Source organism: Rhinoderma darwinii, chromosome 2, assembly GCF_050947455.1.
Source record: "Rhinoderma darwinii isolate aRhiDar2 chromosome 2, aRhiDar2.hap1, whole genome shotgun sequence".
In the NCBI taxonomy this organism is placed as follows: Eukaryota; Metazoa; Chordata; class Amphibia; order Anura; family Rhinodermatidae; genus Rhinoderma; species Rhinoderma darwinii.
The window spans coordinates 266,064,796-266,077,044 of NC_134688.1; the positions used below are offsets into that span (position 1 = coordinate 266,064,796).

Consider the following 12,249-nt stretch of genomic DNA (forward strand, 5'->3'; position numbering starts at 1 on the left):
TAGAATATGCCATCAAAGTGTTATAGGTGGGGGTCCAAATCCTGTGACCCCCACCAATCACTAGATCGAAAGTGGCATGACACCTCATCTCCTGTTAAACCATGCGGCCTCTGAGAAGGACTGACAGGAGATGAATTGAACCGCAGTTTCCAAGCACTGCTGCCGCGTTGCTCTAGCGATTGGCAGGGGGAACAGTGGTCAGACAATATGTCTTTACTAAGAGAACCCTTTTAAGTTTACTTCTGGAAATTACTTACTCCATCTGCATTTTCCCGCAATTCCGAATCAGTGGATAAAGTGCTTAAATCACTGAGGCAGAGCCAATGCTTTGTGTCCTGAAAGAGAGAGGAATGGAGAATTCATGAGTGTGAGCAACGTCACCAGTTCGGGTCTAATCATGTTAGGACCATACATTTTTCAATTTCTGTGCATCTACCTCAACAGTACAGCACAAAAGCATGACGATAAGAGCCATAGGCAAATTTTACTAGCAATGTTTCAAATGCCAGACCATGATTCAAAGTGCGGTAATTACTGGGCCGCTCTGGAAATTGGCACCATTTTTAACCCCTTTTCATCCACCCATAGTGTATGTACATAATAGGTAGAGTGGTGTGGTATGGGGCTTATCTCGCTCCATACATTGCGGACACCCTGCTCAAACTGCTGGGATCTGAGAACTCCGGTCCCAGCTGTTTAACCACTTCGATGCCGCGGTCAGTGACTACCACCGCATCTAAGCTGCTAGAAAGAGGGGGACAGTATCGTGCCCCCCTCCCTCCCGTGTAGTGCCAATGGTGGTTATGGCAGACTGGGGTCTTCCAGCTTTATTCTCTTATCAAGGCTTTATAGGAGCCGGTAAAAAAAACACAATATACTACAATACATATTGCAGTATATTGTGCAAAACTTGGATATCCATCAGCACAACCAGCAATTGAGACGGAACAACAGCATCCCAACCTAATGGGGCGTGCACGCACGTATGTATCCCCGGTCCAAAAGAGATCACGAATCCATACAGGGAGATGAGACCGCAGCACTCAAAGTAGAAAAAAAAATATTGTTTTCTTTAATTCATCAACACACGGACATGCAACGTTTCAACCCTGTTAGGGTCTTTCTCAAGCATGTTTGAGCATGCTTGAGAAAGACCCACGTTGCATGTCCAATGTCCATGTGTCGCGGTCTCTTCTCTCTTTATAGTATATTGTGCAAGTGATCCAATGATTGCTGGTTCAAGTCCGCTAGGTGGACAAGTACAAAAAGTTTAAAAAAACAAAAACTTTAAATAAAGATATACTGTATATATATATATATATATATATATATATATATATATATATACACACACACACACACAGAAGATAAAAAAAAATATTACACGTTTAGGAAACCCCCTTTTGCCATTTTTCCGTAATGTAATGTAAAGTAATGTAAAAAACATAATTGATAGCCATGTCCGTAAAAGTCTGAACTATTACAATATAACATTATTTAACCTGGACGGTAAAAAAAAATATAAAAAAACGCCAGAATTACTGTTTTTTGGTCACGTCGTCTCCCACAAAAACATTTAATTAAAGAAAGTGATCAAAAAGTTGTACGTACCCTAAAATTGTATCAATAAAAATTACAGCTTGCCCCACAAAAAAACAAGCCCCCTATCGATGGAAAAACATGACTTGAATATGGTAAAACAAATAATTTTTTTCTTTAATGAAATGTTTTTATTTTGTAAAAGTAGTAAAACATAAAAAGAACTATATAAATTTGGTATCGCCGTAATCATATTGACCCACATAATAAAGTGTTAGCATGTCAGGTGAACACCGTAAAAACAAACCCCCACCCCCCCCAAAAAAAAAATGGTTGCTGCTCTTTGCCATTTCAACCTCCAAGATAATTTTTCAAAATTTACCAGCCCATTATATAGCACATTAAATGGTGCCATTAAAAACTAGAACTCGACCCACACAAAAAAAAAATCAAAAAAAATCCCTTATACGACTATATTAATGGAAAAATAAAAAGTTATGGCTCTTGGAATGTGAAGAGGGAAGAAACTAAAATGAAAAATTGCCCAGTAATTAACCCCTTCCCGCTCCTGAACGCACTATTATGTTGAGCACATCGTTCGCGCTTCATGACCGAATAGTACGTCACGGGAAGAACAGCGCCTCCATACAGGAGCTGTGACAACTGCTGTCTCGTACAGCAGTTGCTGCAGCTCCTTCAGCAGGGACCGATTGCGGTGGTCCCCGCTGATTAACCCCTTAGAAGCCGCGTTAAATGGCGACCGCAGCTTTTTAGGGGTTAAAAAACCATCGAGGTCCCGCGACATACATGATCGCGGGCGCCAATGCAGTGTATTAGAATTGCGATCAGGGCCTCCTGCCTTCAAGTCCCCAAGTGGGACAAAAAAAGAAAAAAAGTAAAAAAAAAAGTTGTATAAAAGTAAAAGTAATAAAAGTAAAAATCCCCCTTTTTCCCTTATCAGTCCTTTATTATTACAAAAAATAAACAAACTAATTGGTATCGCCGCGTCCGTAACGGCCTGAACTACAAAAGTATTTTGTTATTTATCCCGTGCAATGAAGGCCGTAAAAGAAAATCATAATAAACCGTACCAGAATCACTATTTTTTTGGTCTCTTCGCCTCCCAAAAAAATTGAATAAAAAGAGATTAAAAAGTCATATGTACCTAAAAATTATACTGATCAAAACTACAGTTTTTGCGCAAAAAAAAACAAAAAAACAACAAGCCCTTTTATTGCGCAAACGCCATAAGACATAAAAAAGCTATAAACATATGGTACCGCCGTAATCGTATCGCCCCGCAGAATAAATTGAATGTCATTTATAGCGCACAGTGAACGTTGTAAAAAAAAAAAAAAGAAGGAATAAAAAAATACAACCTCTGTTTTTTAGTCACCATGCTTCTTAAAAAAATAGGATAAAAACTGATCAAAAAGTCGCATGCACCCCAAGAAAACTACAATGAATTCGTCAAGGGGTCTAAGTTTACAAAATTAGGTCACTTGTAAGGGGCTTCCCCTGTACTGGTAGTTTTTAAAATGGGGTGTTTTATTGGGGTTTCTAATATATATGCCCCTCAAAGCCACTTCAGATCTGAACAAGTACATGAAAAAAAAAAGGAGGCTTTTGAAATTTACTTCAAAACATGAGAAATTGCTGCTTATGAGGCTCTGTCACCAGATTATAACTTGACTATCTCCTACATAATCTGATTGGCGCTGTAATGATGATAACAGTGGTTTTTATTTTGAAAAAACAATCATTTTTGAGCAAGTTATGAGCAATTTTAGATTTATGCTAATTAGTTTCTTAATAGACAACTGGGTGTGTTTTTACTTTTTACCAACTGGGCGTTGTACAGAGAAGTGTATGACGCTGACCAATCAGTGTCATACACTTCTCATTATTCCAGCCCATTGTTACAGCGTGATTGTGCAGTGAAAGAAGCTGGGCTGGAATAATGAGAAGTGTATGACACTGAATGGTCACTGATTGGTCAGCGTCATACACTCCTCTGTACAACACCCAGATGGTAAAAAGTAAAAACACGCCCAGTTGTCTATTAAGAAACTAATTAGCATAAATCTAAAATTGCTCATAACTTGCTCAAAAATGATCGTTTTTCAAAATAAAAACCACTGCTGTTATCTACATTACAGCGCTGGTCAGATTATGTAGGAGATAGGGCATTTATAATCTGGTGACAGAGCCTCTAAATTCTAAGCCTTGAAACGTCCTAGAGAAATAAAAGAATGTTCAAAAAATGATGCCAACATATAGTAGACATATGGGAAATGTGAACTAGTAACTATTTTGCATACAAGCAGATACATTAAAAATCAGAAAAATGCTATTTTTTCAAAATATCCTCAAAATTGTGCTATTTTTAACAAATAAACACTGAATATATCGACCAAATTTTACCACTAACCAAGTCCAATGTCTCACGAGAAAACAAATAAATAATCTCAGAATCGCTTGGTATAGGTATAAGAATTCCAGAGTTATTACCGCATAAAGTGACATTTCAGATTTGAAAAATGGGCTCTGAGCTTTAAAAGGGGTTTTCCAGGGACACAATTTTTGAACTAATATTCTATGTAACAATTTAATAAAGTTCCTAATATATAGTCTGTATTAAATCTGAACACTTTCCTTCCTATTCTCCCTACCTCTGCCCTGCCGGAAGTTCTGTCTTTTTTTTTTCTCTCGATACAGGCACGTGCACGAGAGTAAGGCTGGGTTCACACGAGCATGTTACGTCTGTAAAGGACGGAACGTATTTCGGCCGCAAGTCCCGGACTGAACACAGTGCAGGGAGCCGGGCTCCTAGCATCATAGTTATGTACGATGCTAGGAGTCCCTGCCTCTCCGTGGAACTACGGTCCCGTACTGAAAACATGATTACAGTACGGGACAGTTGTCCCACAGCGAGGCAGGGACTCCTAGCATCATACATAACTATGATGCTAGGAGCCCGGCTCCCTGCAGTGTGTTCGGTCCAGGACTTGCGGCCGAAATACGTTCCGTCCTTTACGGACGTAACATACTCGTGTGAACCCAGCCTTAGAATACACACAGCCCTGTGTTGATACCTCACTGACCTACATAACGACACAGGGCTGTTCTTTACTAATTATTCTGCCCCTCCGTCTATTGCCCCTCCCAATTAGTTCTCCCTTCCCCTTTAGTTTAGCCCGCCTGGCCTGAAAAAAAAAAAAATACATATATTAGAGCCGAGGGCAGATCAGAATTGACTGGTCGTAAAAAGGTACCGGTCTTATAATAAAAACACAAGAAACCAGATGGGTATTAGATGTAGCGCAGCCAGAAATGTTGTGTAACCTGCATATCAGATACTATGAATCTAAGCATTGTTCCTATTGCATCTACTTCACATACACAAACCTAACTTGGGTGAATTTGGTTTAAAGGGAAGGGGTCATGAAAATTATTATTTTTTTATCATTTTGCTTTTAATATGATATTAACATAAATTTTATTTATTTATATTCTCGTATTCTACTTTTTACTTTGTTCTTATTTTTACTTCTCTATGGGGGCTGACATTTTTTTTTTCATTTCTGTCCGTGTCGATTAACGGCACATACAGAGATGGAATACGGCACATACAACCCCATACAACCTCGTTCGATTCACTGCAGCGTGCCCGCTCCCACACAGACCAAAACGAAGCTCGTTTGCAGAGCGAAATCCGGCGCCATTTTCATGTGGACCGGAAGCCGCTGCCGGACAGTAAGATGACGACTTCCGGCCACGGTTTTCGGCCATATGTTCAAGGAAGCGAAAGCGCAAGGAATAGGAGCGGAGGCAGGAGCAGGTAATTTATGTTCGTGTATGTGATGTGTGTATTATGTTCGTGTTATACGGTCTGCTGAGCCCTGTACCTAATCCTCCTACACTGTGCAGTCACTTAGAAAATGGTGGCACACAGTGTAGGAGGTTTGAAGATTCAAACCCCTCCTTCTCCTGGCAGTAGCCAGAATAAGGGAGGGGGGGGGGGGGAGATTGTGTGAGGACACCCCAAATTTGCAGCATAAAGCAATGAGGTTGCTTTACCACATTGACCATGCTGCAATTTTGGGAACTGCTCCCTCTAGTGGCCAGCACATGGAAAGTTTATAAATTAGAGTCGAATTTATAATATTTCCTGACTTGTGAAAAAATAAAAAAAATGAAAACAATGTGCAATCACTTAAATAATAATAGTTTAACGAAAAAAAAATTATTTCTAGCGACACATTCCCTTTAACACAATACCTCTGCGTTGTTGGGGAATGAATCATCGCCGCCAGTAAGATCATGACCCTTCATGTGACTTTTCAAGCTGTACTGTGTGCTGAATGTTTTTTCACATCCACCATTGGTGCAGAAAAACGGTCTCTCTCCTGGAAACAGACACGAGATGATCATCAAATCCTGATAATATACCCTCAATATGCAAGACAATGGCAAAGCACTGTTCCCCTTACCTGTATGCTTCCTGGCATGTGTTTTCAGGTGATGGCTTGCAGCAAATGCTTTGCCACATCCACCATGATCGCATCTGCAATATAATAAAAAAAAAAAAAAAAAGGAAAAATGAAAGTATATCTATAACCTTCAATTATGTGATAACAGGAAAACCCTTTGTATACGCTACAGCTGTACACAACTTCACAATTTTAATCTACACAAATGTTTGTCTAGATTTGCAAATAACAGGCTTTCTATGTTTTACTGATTGGGAGTTTTAGGAGGCTTTCGCCTCTATTGACATCCAAACAGAAAGGGGAACATCTGCTATTCTGCTGGAATCTGTCAGACACGTGACATTTAGCTCAAACCGACTAGGGCGGAAAACTTCATATGAACATATGCCTTCATACGTCTGCCATTGAATCCCAAAAAGCGTATATCGGGCACTGCATTCAAGTAAAAGGAAAGAAGCAGGACTTTGAATTTAGCTTGAGACATGAAAAGTAAACCTCATCTACCTTAACCCCTTCCTGACCGGAGGCTTTACCCCCCCCCCCTTCCTGACCAGGCCCATTTTCACGTTTTAGCCATGTGCCAATGCAAAAGAGAATTTTTGTTCTATGTCTCTTCCAATCTACGTGTATTACGTCTTGTTTACTCATAACATATTGGGCTTCTATATTGTGTAAAAAAAAAAAGTAAATATGGAAGAAATAATGGAAAAAATATAAACCTGCAAATATGTCAATTTCGGTGATATTTTTTGACATCTAGTGTATGCCACTGGGTAAACACACCTGAATACATATTTGGCAACCTTTGCCGTCTTCAGCGATACCAAATATGTGGGCATTTCTTACACGCTGGGCGCAAGGTGGAGCTTACAGTGAATGGTGCATTTATCCAATCTTTACTCGGTTCAGCGCAGGGAGGTTTTAAAAAAAGAACAAAATCGCAGAGAAGCATTTCTATTTTATACAGCAGCATATTAATATAGAAGGGATGGAAATCAGAGGATAGCTGCATTTACACTAAATCAGAGTAAGGCCGTGTTCACACAGCACTAAAAAAAAACAACGCGTAAACGTATAAAAAACGCTAGCGTTTTTGCAACATGCTTTTTAAGGTACAGGCGTTTTCTGGCACATTTTTGGGGTGCTTAATTTGGATTTTCATCGACTATGGGAATTAGGCACATTTTCAGCGCGTTTTACACACCAGGACTTGACCTGATACTGCTTTTTATTTTTAAAACAGACGCACGTAAAAAAAACAAAAACTTGTCGTATGCATTTTTCGGCACGCAAAACGTGCTGAATACACTCCGTGTGAACAAGGCCTAAGGACTCTAAAACCAAAAGATGCCACAAATGAAAGAGAAAACATAAAAATAATAGTGTTGTAGTACTGTGTAGTAATGGGAAGACAAGACTATATGAGATATTATTCAGCTAAATCTGGTATCACCATGTGAGGGTGAAAATGTGGGATGTGAATTATACACCTGCAATATAAATGGAGATAAAAGTACCGGAATGGCTTCTCCCTGGTGTGGGTTCGGATGTGCTTCCGTAAGTCGCTGTGGGTAGTGAAATACTTGCTGCAGCCTTCTGTCACACAATTAAATGTTTCGCCGGTGTGGAGTCTTTTATGTGCTCTTAACCTAAGAAAGACAAATTACTTAATCAAGTTTATGTCTTTTTGCATTTAAAAATGCAGACTTTACACACACACAATATATATATAAAATTAGTTCATGAGATATGAAAAAAACAAAAAAAAAAAAAAACAATTAATGCCAAATTGACAGTTCTGTTTAAAAATGTTTTTTTACTAAAGATATGGCTGGAGCTGCATTATTAAAGTGTAGTTAAACGTTTGACAAACTTCTGACATGTCATAGTGGGATGTCAGAAGTTTGGATTGGTGAGGGTCCAAGCACTGAGACAACCATCAATCGCTAGAACGAAGCAGCTGAAGTGCTTGTGTGAGTGCTTAGCCACTACGTGTCTGATCGGCTATTTCCGGAAATAAATGTATCGGTCTACAGACTCAATAAAGTCTATGAATCCGTACACTGACACATCGACTTTCCGGAAAAGCCGAACAGACACGAAGCAGCTGAGCGCTCACACAAGCACTTCTGCCACTTCGTTCTAGAGATTGGTGGGGGTCTCCGTGCTCGGACCCCCACCAATCCAAACTTCTGACATGTCACTATGACATGTCAGAAGTTTGTCAAACGTTTAACTACACTTTAAAACCATTTATTATTATATGAGCAATTTTTCTTATTATAGCAGTTTTCTGCCTGACCACTGTCTTAACTGAAATAAATTTGAAGCCTAAGAAGAGTCTGCATTGCTACTTGTAGGCAGAGTTCAAATGGGGCGGATACGCTGCGTAAAAGCACACAGCGTATCGGCCCCGTACGCCGCAGGGAATTCCAGGCGAAAAGCTGCACCATACAGTGGTGCAGTTTTTCGCCCGGAATATCCGTTGCAGAAAACTGCAGCAGTAAGCCGGCCTGCTTGCAGGTCAGCCTCCTGGAATGACTTTTCATCCCAGGAGACCGCTGCAGACGGTGATTGGCTGCAGCGTTCACATGTGAAGAAATATCATCCCAGGTGGCCGGCCTGGAGGAAGAAACACAGACTCATGGGTAAGTAGAAGATTTTTTTTTCTGAGTTGCAGTGGAATTGCTGCGAACCAGCTGCAAAAAAAACACAACTGCTGCTGTTTGTTGCGTGTTTTACCTCCCATTGAATTAAATGGGTAAAACCGCAACAAATAAGCAGCGCTTACGCAAATACAATTGACATGATGCAAAATAAGATTCCGCACCGCAGGTCAAATTCTGCGCGTTTTTTCCGCTCAGTATTTACGCAGCGTATGGATGAGATTTGTTTTATCTCATCCACTTTGCTGCTGCTACTGTATTTGCTGTGGATTTTCCGCAACAAATTCCATTGCGGAAAATAGGCAGTATTTACGCAACGTGTGAACTGACCCTTGAAGAGGCTCGGTCACCACATTATAAGTGCCCTATCTCCTACATAATGTGATCGGCGCTGTAATGTAGATAAGTGTTTTTTATTTTGAAAAACGATAATTTTTGCGCAAGTTATGAGCAATTTACATTTATGCTAATTAGTTTCTTAATAGACAACTGGGCATTTTTTTACTTTTGACCAAGTGGGCGTTGTAAATTGATGTGTAGGACGCTGACCAATCAGCGTCATACACTTCACTCCATTCATGTCCATTAGTATTCACTACTGCACAGCGTGATCTCACGATATCATGCTGTGCTGTCACATACACCCACATTAACTTTACTGAAGTGTCTTGAGAGTGAATAGACATCACCTCCAGCCAGGATGCATTGTCTGTTCACACTCCCGACACTTCGGTAAAGTTACTGTGAATGACAGCAGAGCGTGATCTCGCGAGATCATGCTGTGCTGTATGAGTAAGTCCCACACTAACTTTATCAAAGTGTGGGGAGTGTGAATAGACATCGCGTCCTGGCTGGAGGCAATGTCTATTCACTCTCAAGACACTTAAGTAAAGTTAATGTGAGTATGTGAGTGTATGTGACAGCACAGCATGATCTCGCGAGATCACACTGTGCAGTGAATACATGAATGGAGAGAAGTGTATGACGCCGATTGGTCAGCGTCATACACTTCCCTTTACAACGCCCACTTGGTCAAAAGGTAAAAAATGGCCAGTTGTCTATTAAGAAACGAATTAGCATAAATCTAAAATTGCTCAAAAATTATCATTTTTCAAAATAAAAACCACTGCTATTATCTACATTACAGCGCCGATCAGATTATGTAGGTGATAGGGCACTTATGTGGTGACAGAGCCTCTTTAAGGGTTACATAGTTTGTACGGTTGAAAAAAGACACATGTCCATCAAGTTCAACCAAGGGATGGGAAAGGGGAAGTAAAAAATCTCTACACATAGGAGCTAATACTTTTTTGTTCTAGGAAATTATCTAAGCCTTTTTTAAAGCCATCTACTGTCCCTGCTGTGACCAGCTCCTGCGGTAGACTATTCCATAGATTCACAGTTCTCACAGTAAAGAAGGCTTGTCGCCTCTGCAGGTTGAACCTTTTTTTCTCCAGACGGAGGGAGTGCCCCCTTGTTTTTTGAGGGGGTTTTACATGGAACAGGATTTCACCATATTTTTTGTATGCGCCATTCATATATTTATATAAATTAATCATGTCCCCCCTTAGTCGTCTTTTCTCAAGGCTAAATAGGTTTAGTTCTTTTAATCTTTCCTCATAACTTAGATTCTCCATGCCCCTTATTAGCTTCGTTGCTCCTCTTTGTATTTTTTCCAACTCCAGGGCATCCTTTCTATGAACTGGAGCCCAGAACTGGACTGCATATTCTAGATGAGGCCTCACTAATGCTTTGTAAAGTTATAATATTACATCCCTGTCCCGCGAGTCCATGCCTCTTTTGATACATGACAATATTTTGCTGGCCTTTGAAGCAGCTGATTGACACTGCATGCTGAAATTTAGTTTATGATTTACAAGTACACCCAGATCCTTCTCAACAATTGACTCCCCCAGTGTAGCTCCCCCTAGGACATATGATGCTTGCAGGTTTTTCGTACCCAGATGCATAACTTTACATTTATCTACATTAAACTTCATTTGCCAAGGGTACATGTGGACTGTTATGTAGCGTCCCTACACAGATCTACAGAAGTTTTTCGAAAGTTTAGTTACCCTTTAACAGAAAAATACAACTCAATATGTATTGCCTTGATTCTGTAGTTTTTAGAAATATCCCATATGTGGCCCTAGTGTGCTACTTGACTGAAACACAGGTCTAAGAAATGAAAAAGCACCTTGTTGATTTTTGTGGCCTACTTTTTATTAGAATATAGATTTAAGGCAACATGTCCGGATTGAAGAGGTCTTGTGGTGCCAAAACATAAACACCCTCAAAAAGACCCCATTTTGGGAACTACATACCTCAAGGCAATCATCTAGGGGTACAGTGAACATTTTGAACCCACATGGGTTCCATAGAATTGGGCCATGAAAATCTAAATGTAATTTTTTTTTTCATTTCCACAAGGAATAAAAGAGAAAAAGCACCCTAACAATCAGCTTTTAGAGCTCCAATATCCCTGGAATTGTTTTTGGGTGCCATGTTGCATATGCACAGCCACTGAGGGACCAAAACAGTGGACACCCTGCAAAAGTGGATTTGTGAAACGAAACCCCTCAAGAAATTAATCTAGGGGTATAGTGATAGACCCACAAGTCTTTTGCAGAATTTATTGGAATTGGGCCATGAAAATCAAAATGTTTTCCACTTAAACGTAGATTTTCTTCATTTTCAAGCACGATTAAAAAGGAGAATTTTTTTTTTCAAAGCAATTCATCCAGAGTATGCCAATACCCATATGTGGTCATAAACCGCGGGACATACACCAGGGCTCCGAAAGGCAGGAGCCCTATTTGTCATGCAGATTTTGCTGGATTGGTTATTGGGTACCATGTCACATTTGTAGAGCCCCTGAGGTACCAGAGTACCGTGGAAACACCTGTGAAGTGATTTTATTTTGGAAACTAAACACCTCAGGGCATTCACCTAGGGGTGTAGTGAGCATTTTGACCTCAAGCGTTTTTATAGATTTTTTTTTAGAATTAGGCTGTGAAAATAAACAATATTTTTTTTCCCCTATAATATGTAGCTTTAGCTCCCAAATTTTTATTTTCACAAGGGGCAATAGGAGAAAAAAAACAGTACACAATTTGAAAAAACCGGTATGTGGCCCTAAAATGCTGTTTGGGCACATGGTAGGGCTTAGAAGGGAAGGAGCACAGATTTTACTGGATTGGTGTTCGGACGCCATGTTGCATTTGCAGAGTTTCTTGAAGAACCAGAGTACAGTGGAAACCCCCAAGAAGTGACCCTATTTCAGAAACTACACCCTTCAATGCATCTACTTGCTTCGACATATGACAGGGCTCAGGACTGAAAGAGCACAATGCGCATTTGAGGCCTCTATTTTTTTCACAGCATTGGCCCATAATTGCAGGTCTCCGAGGTCAAATAGTCCAACAAACCCCCAAGAAGTGACCCCATTTTAGAAACCACAATCCTTAAGCCATTTATCAATGGGTGTAATGAGCATTCTTACCCCACAGAAAGAGAATCAAGCGCATTGGAGGCCTATTTTGGCGATAAAC

The 12,249-nt window shown here is 40.1% G+C and overlaps 1 protein-coding gene across 4 annotated transcripts in view; it reads right to left on the reverse strand.

Annotated features, from left to right (window-relative positions):
- Positions 1 to 12,249, reverse strand: part of MTF1 (metal regulatory transcription factor 1) — a 49,344-nt gene that overhangs the window by 11,948 nt on the left and 25,147 nt on the right. For all 4 annotated transcript variants that reach the window (XM_075853243.1, XM_075853242.1, XM_075853245.1 and 1 more), the window contains exons 4-7: positions 7,550 to 7,681; positions 6,033 to 6,106; positions 5,821 to 5,948; positions 258 to 335 (exon numbers count right to left, since the gene is read on the reverse strand). In XM_075853243.1, coding sequence (XP_075709358.1) covers positions 258 to 335; positions 5,821 to 5,948; positions 6,033 to 6,106; positions 7,550 to 7,681 — 412 coding nt within the window. The remainder of the gene's footprint in view (positions 1 to 257; positions 336 to 5,820; positions 5,949 to 6,032; positions 6,107 to 7,549; positions 7,682 to 12,249) is intronic.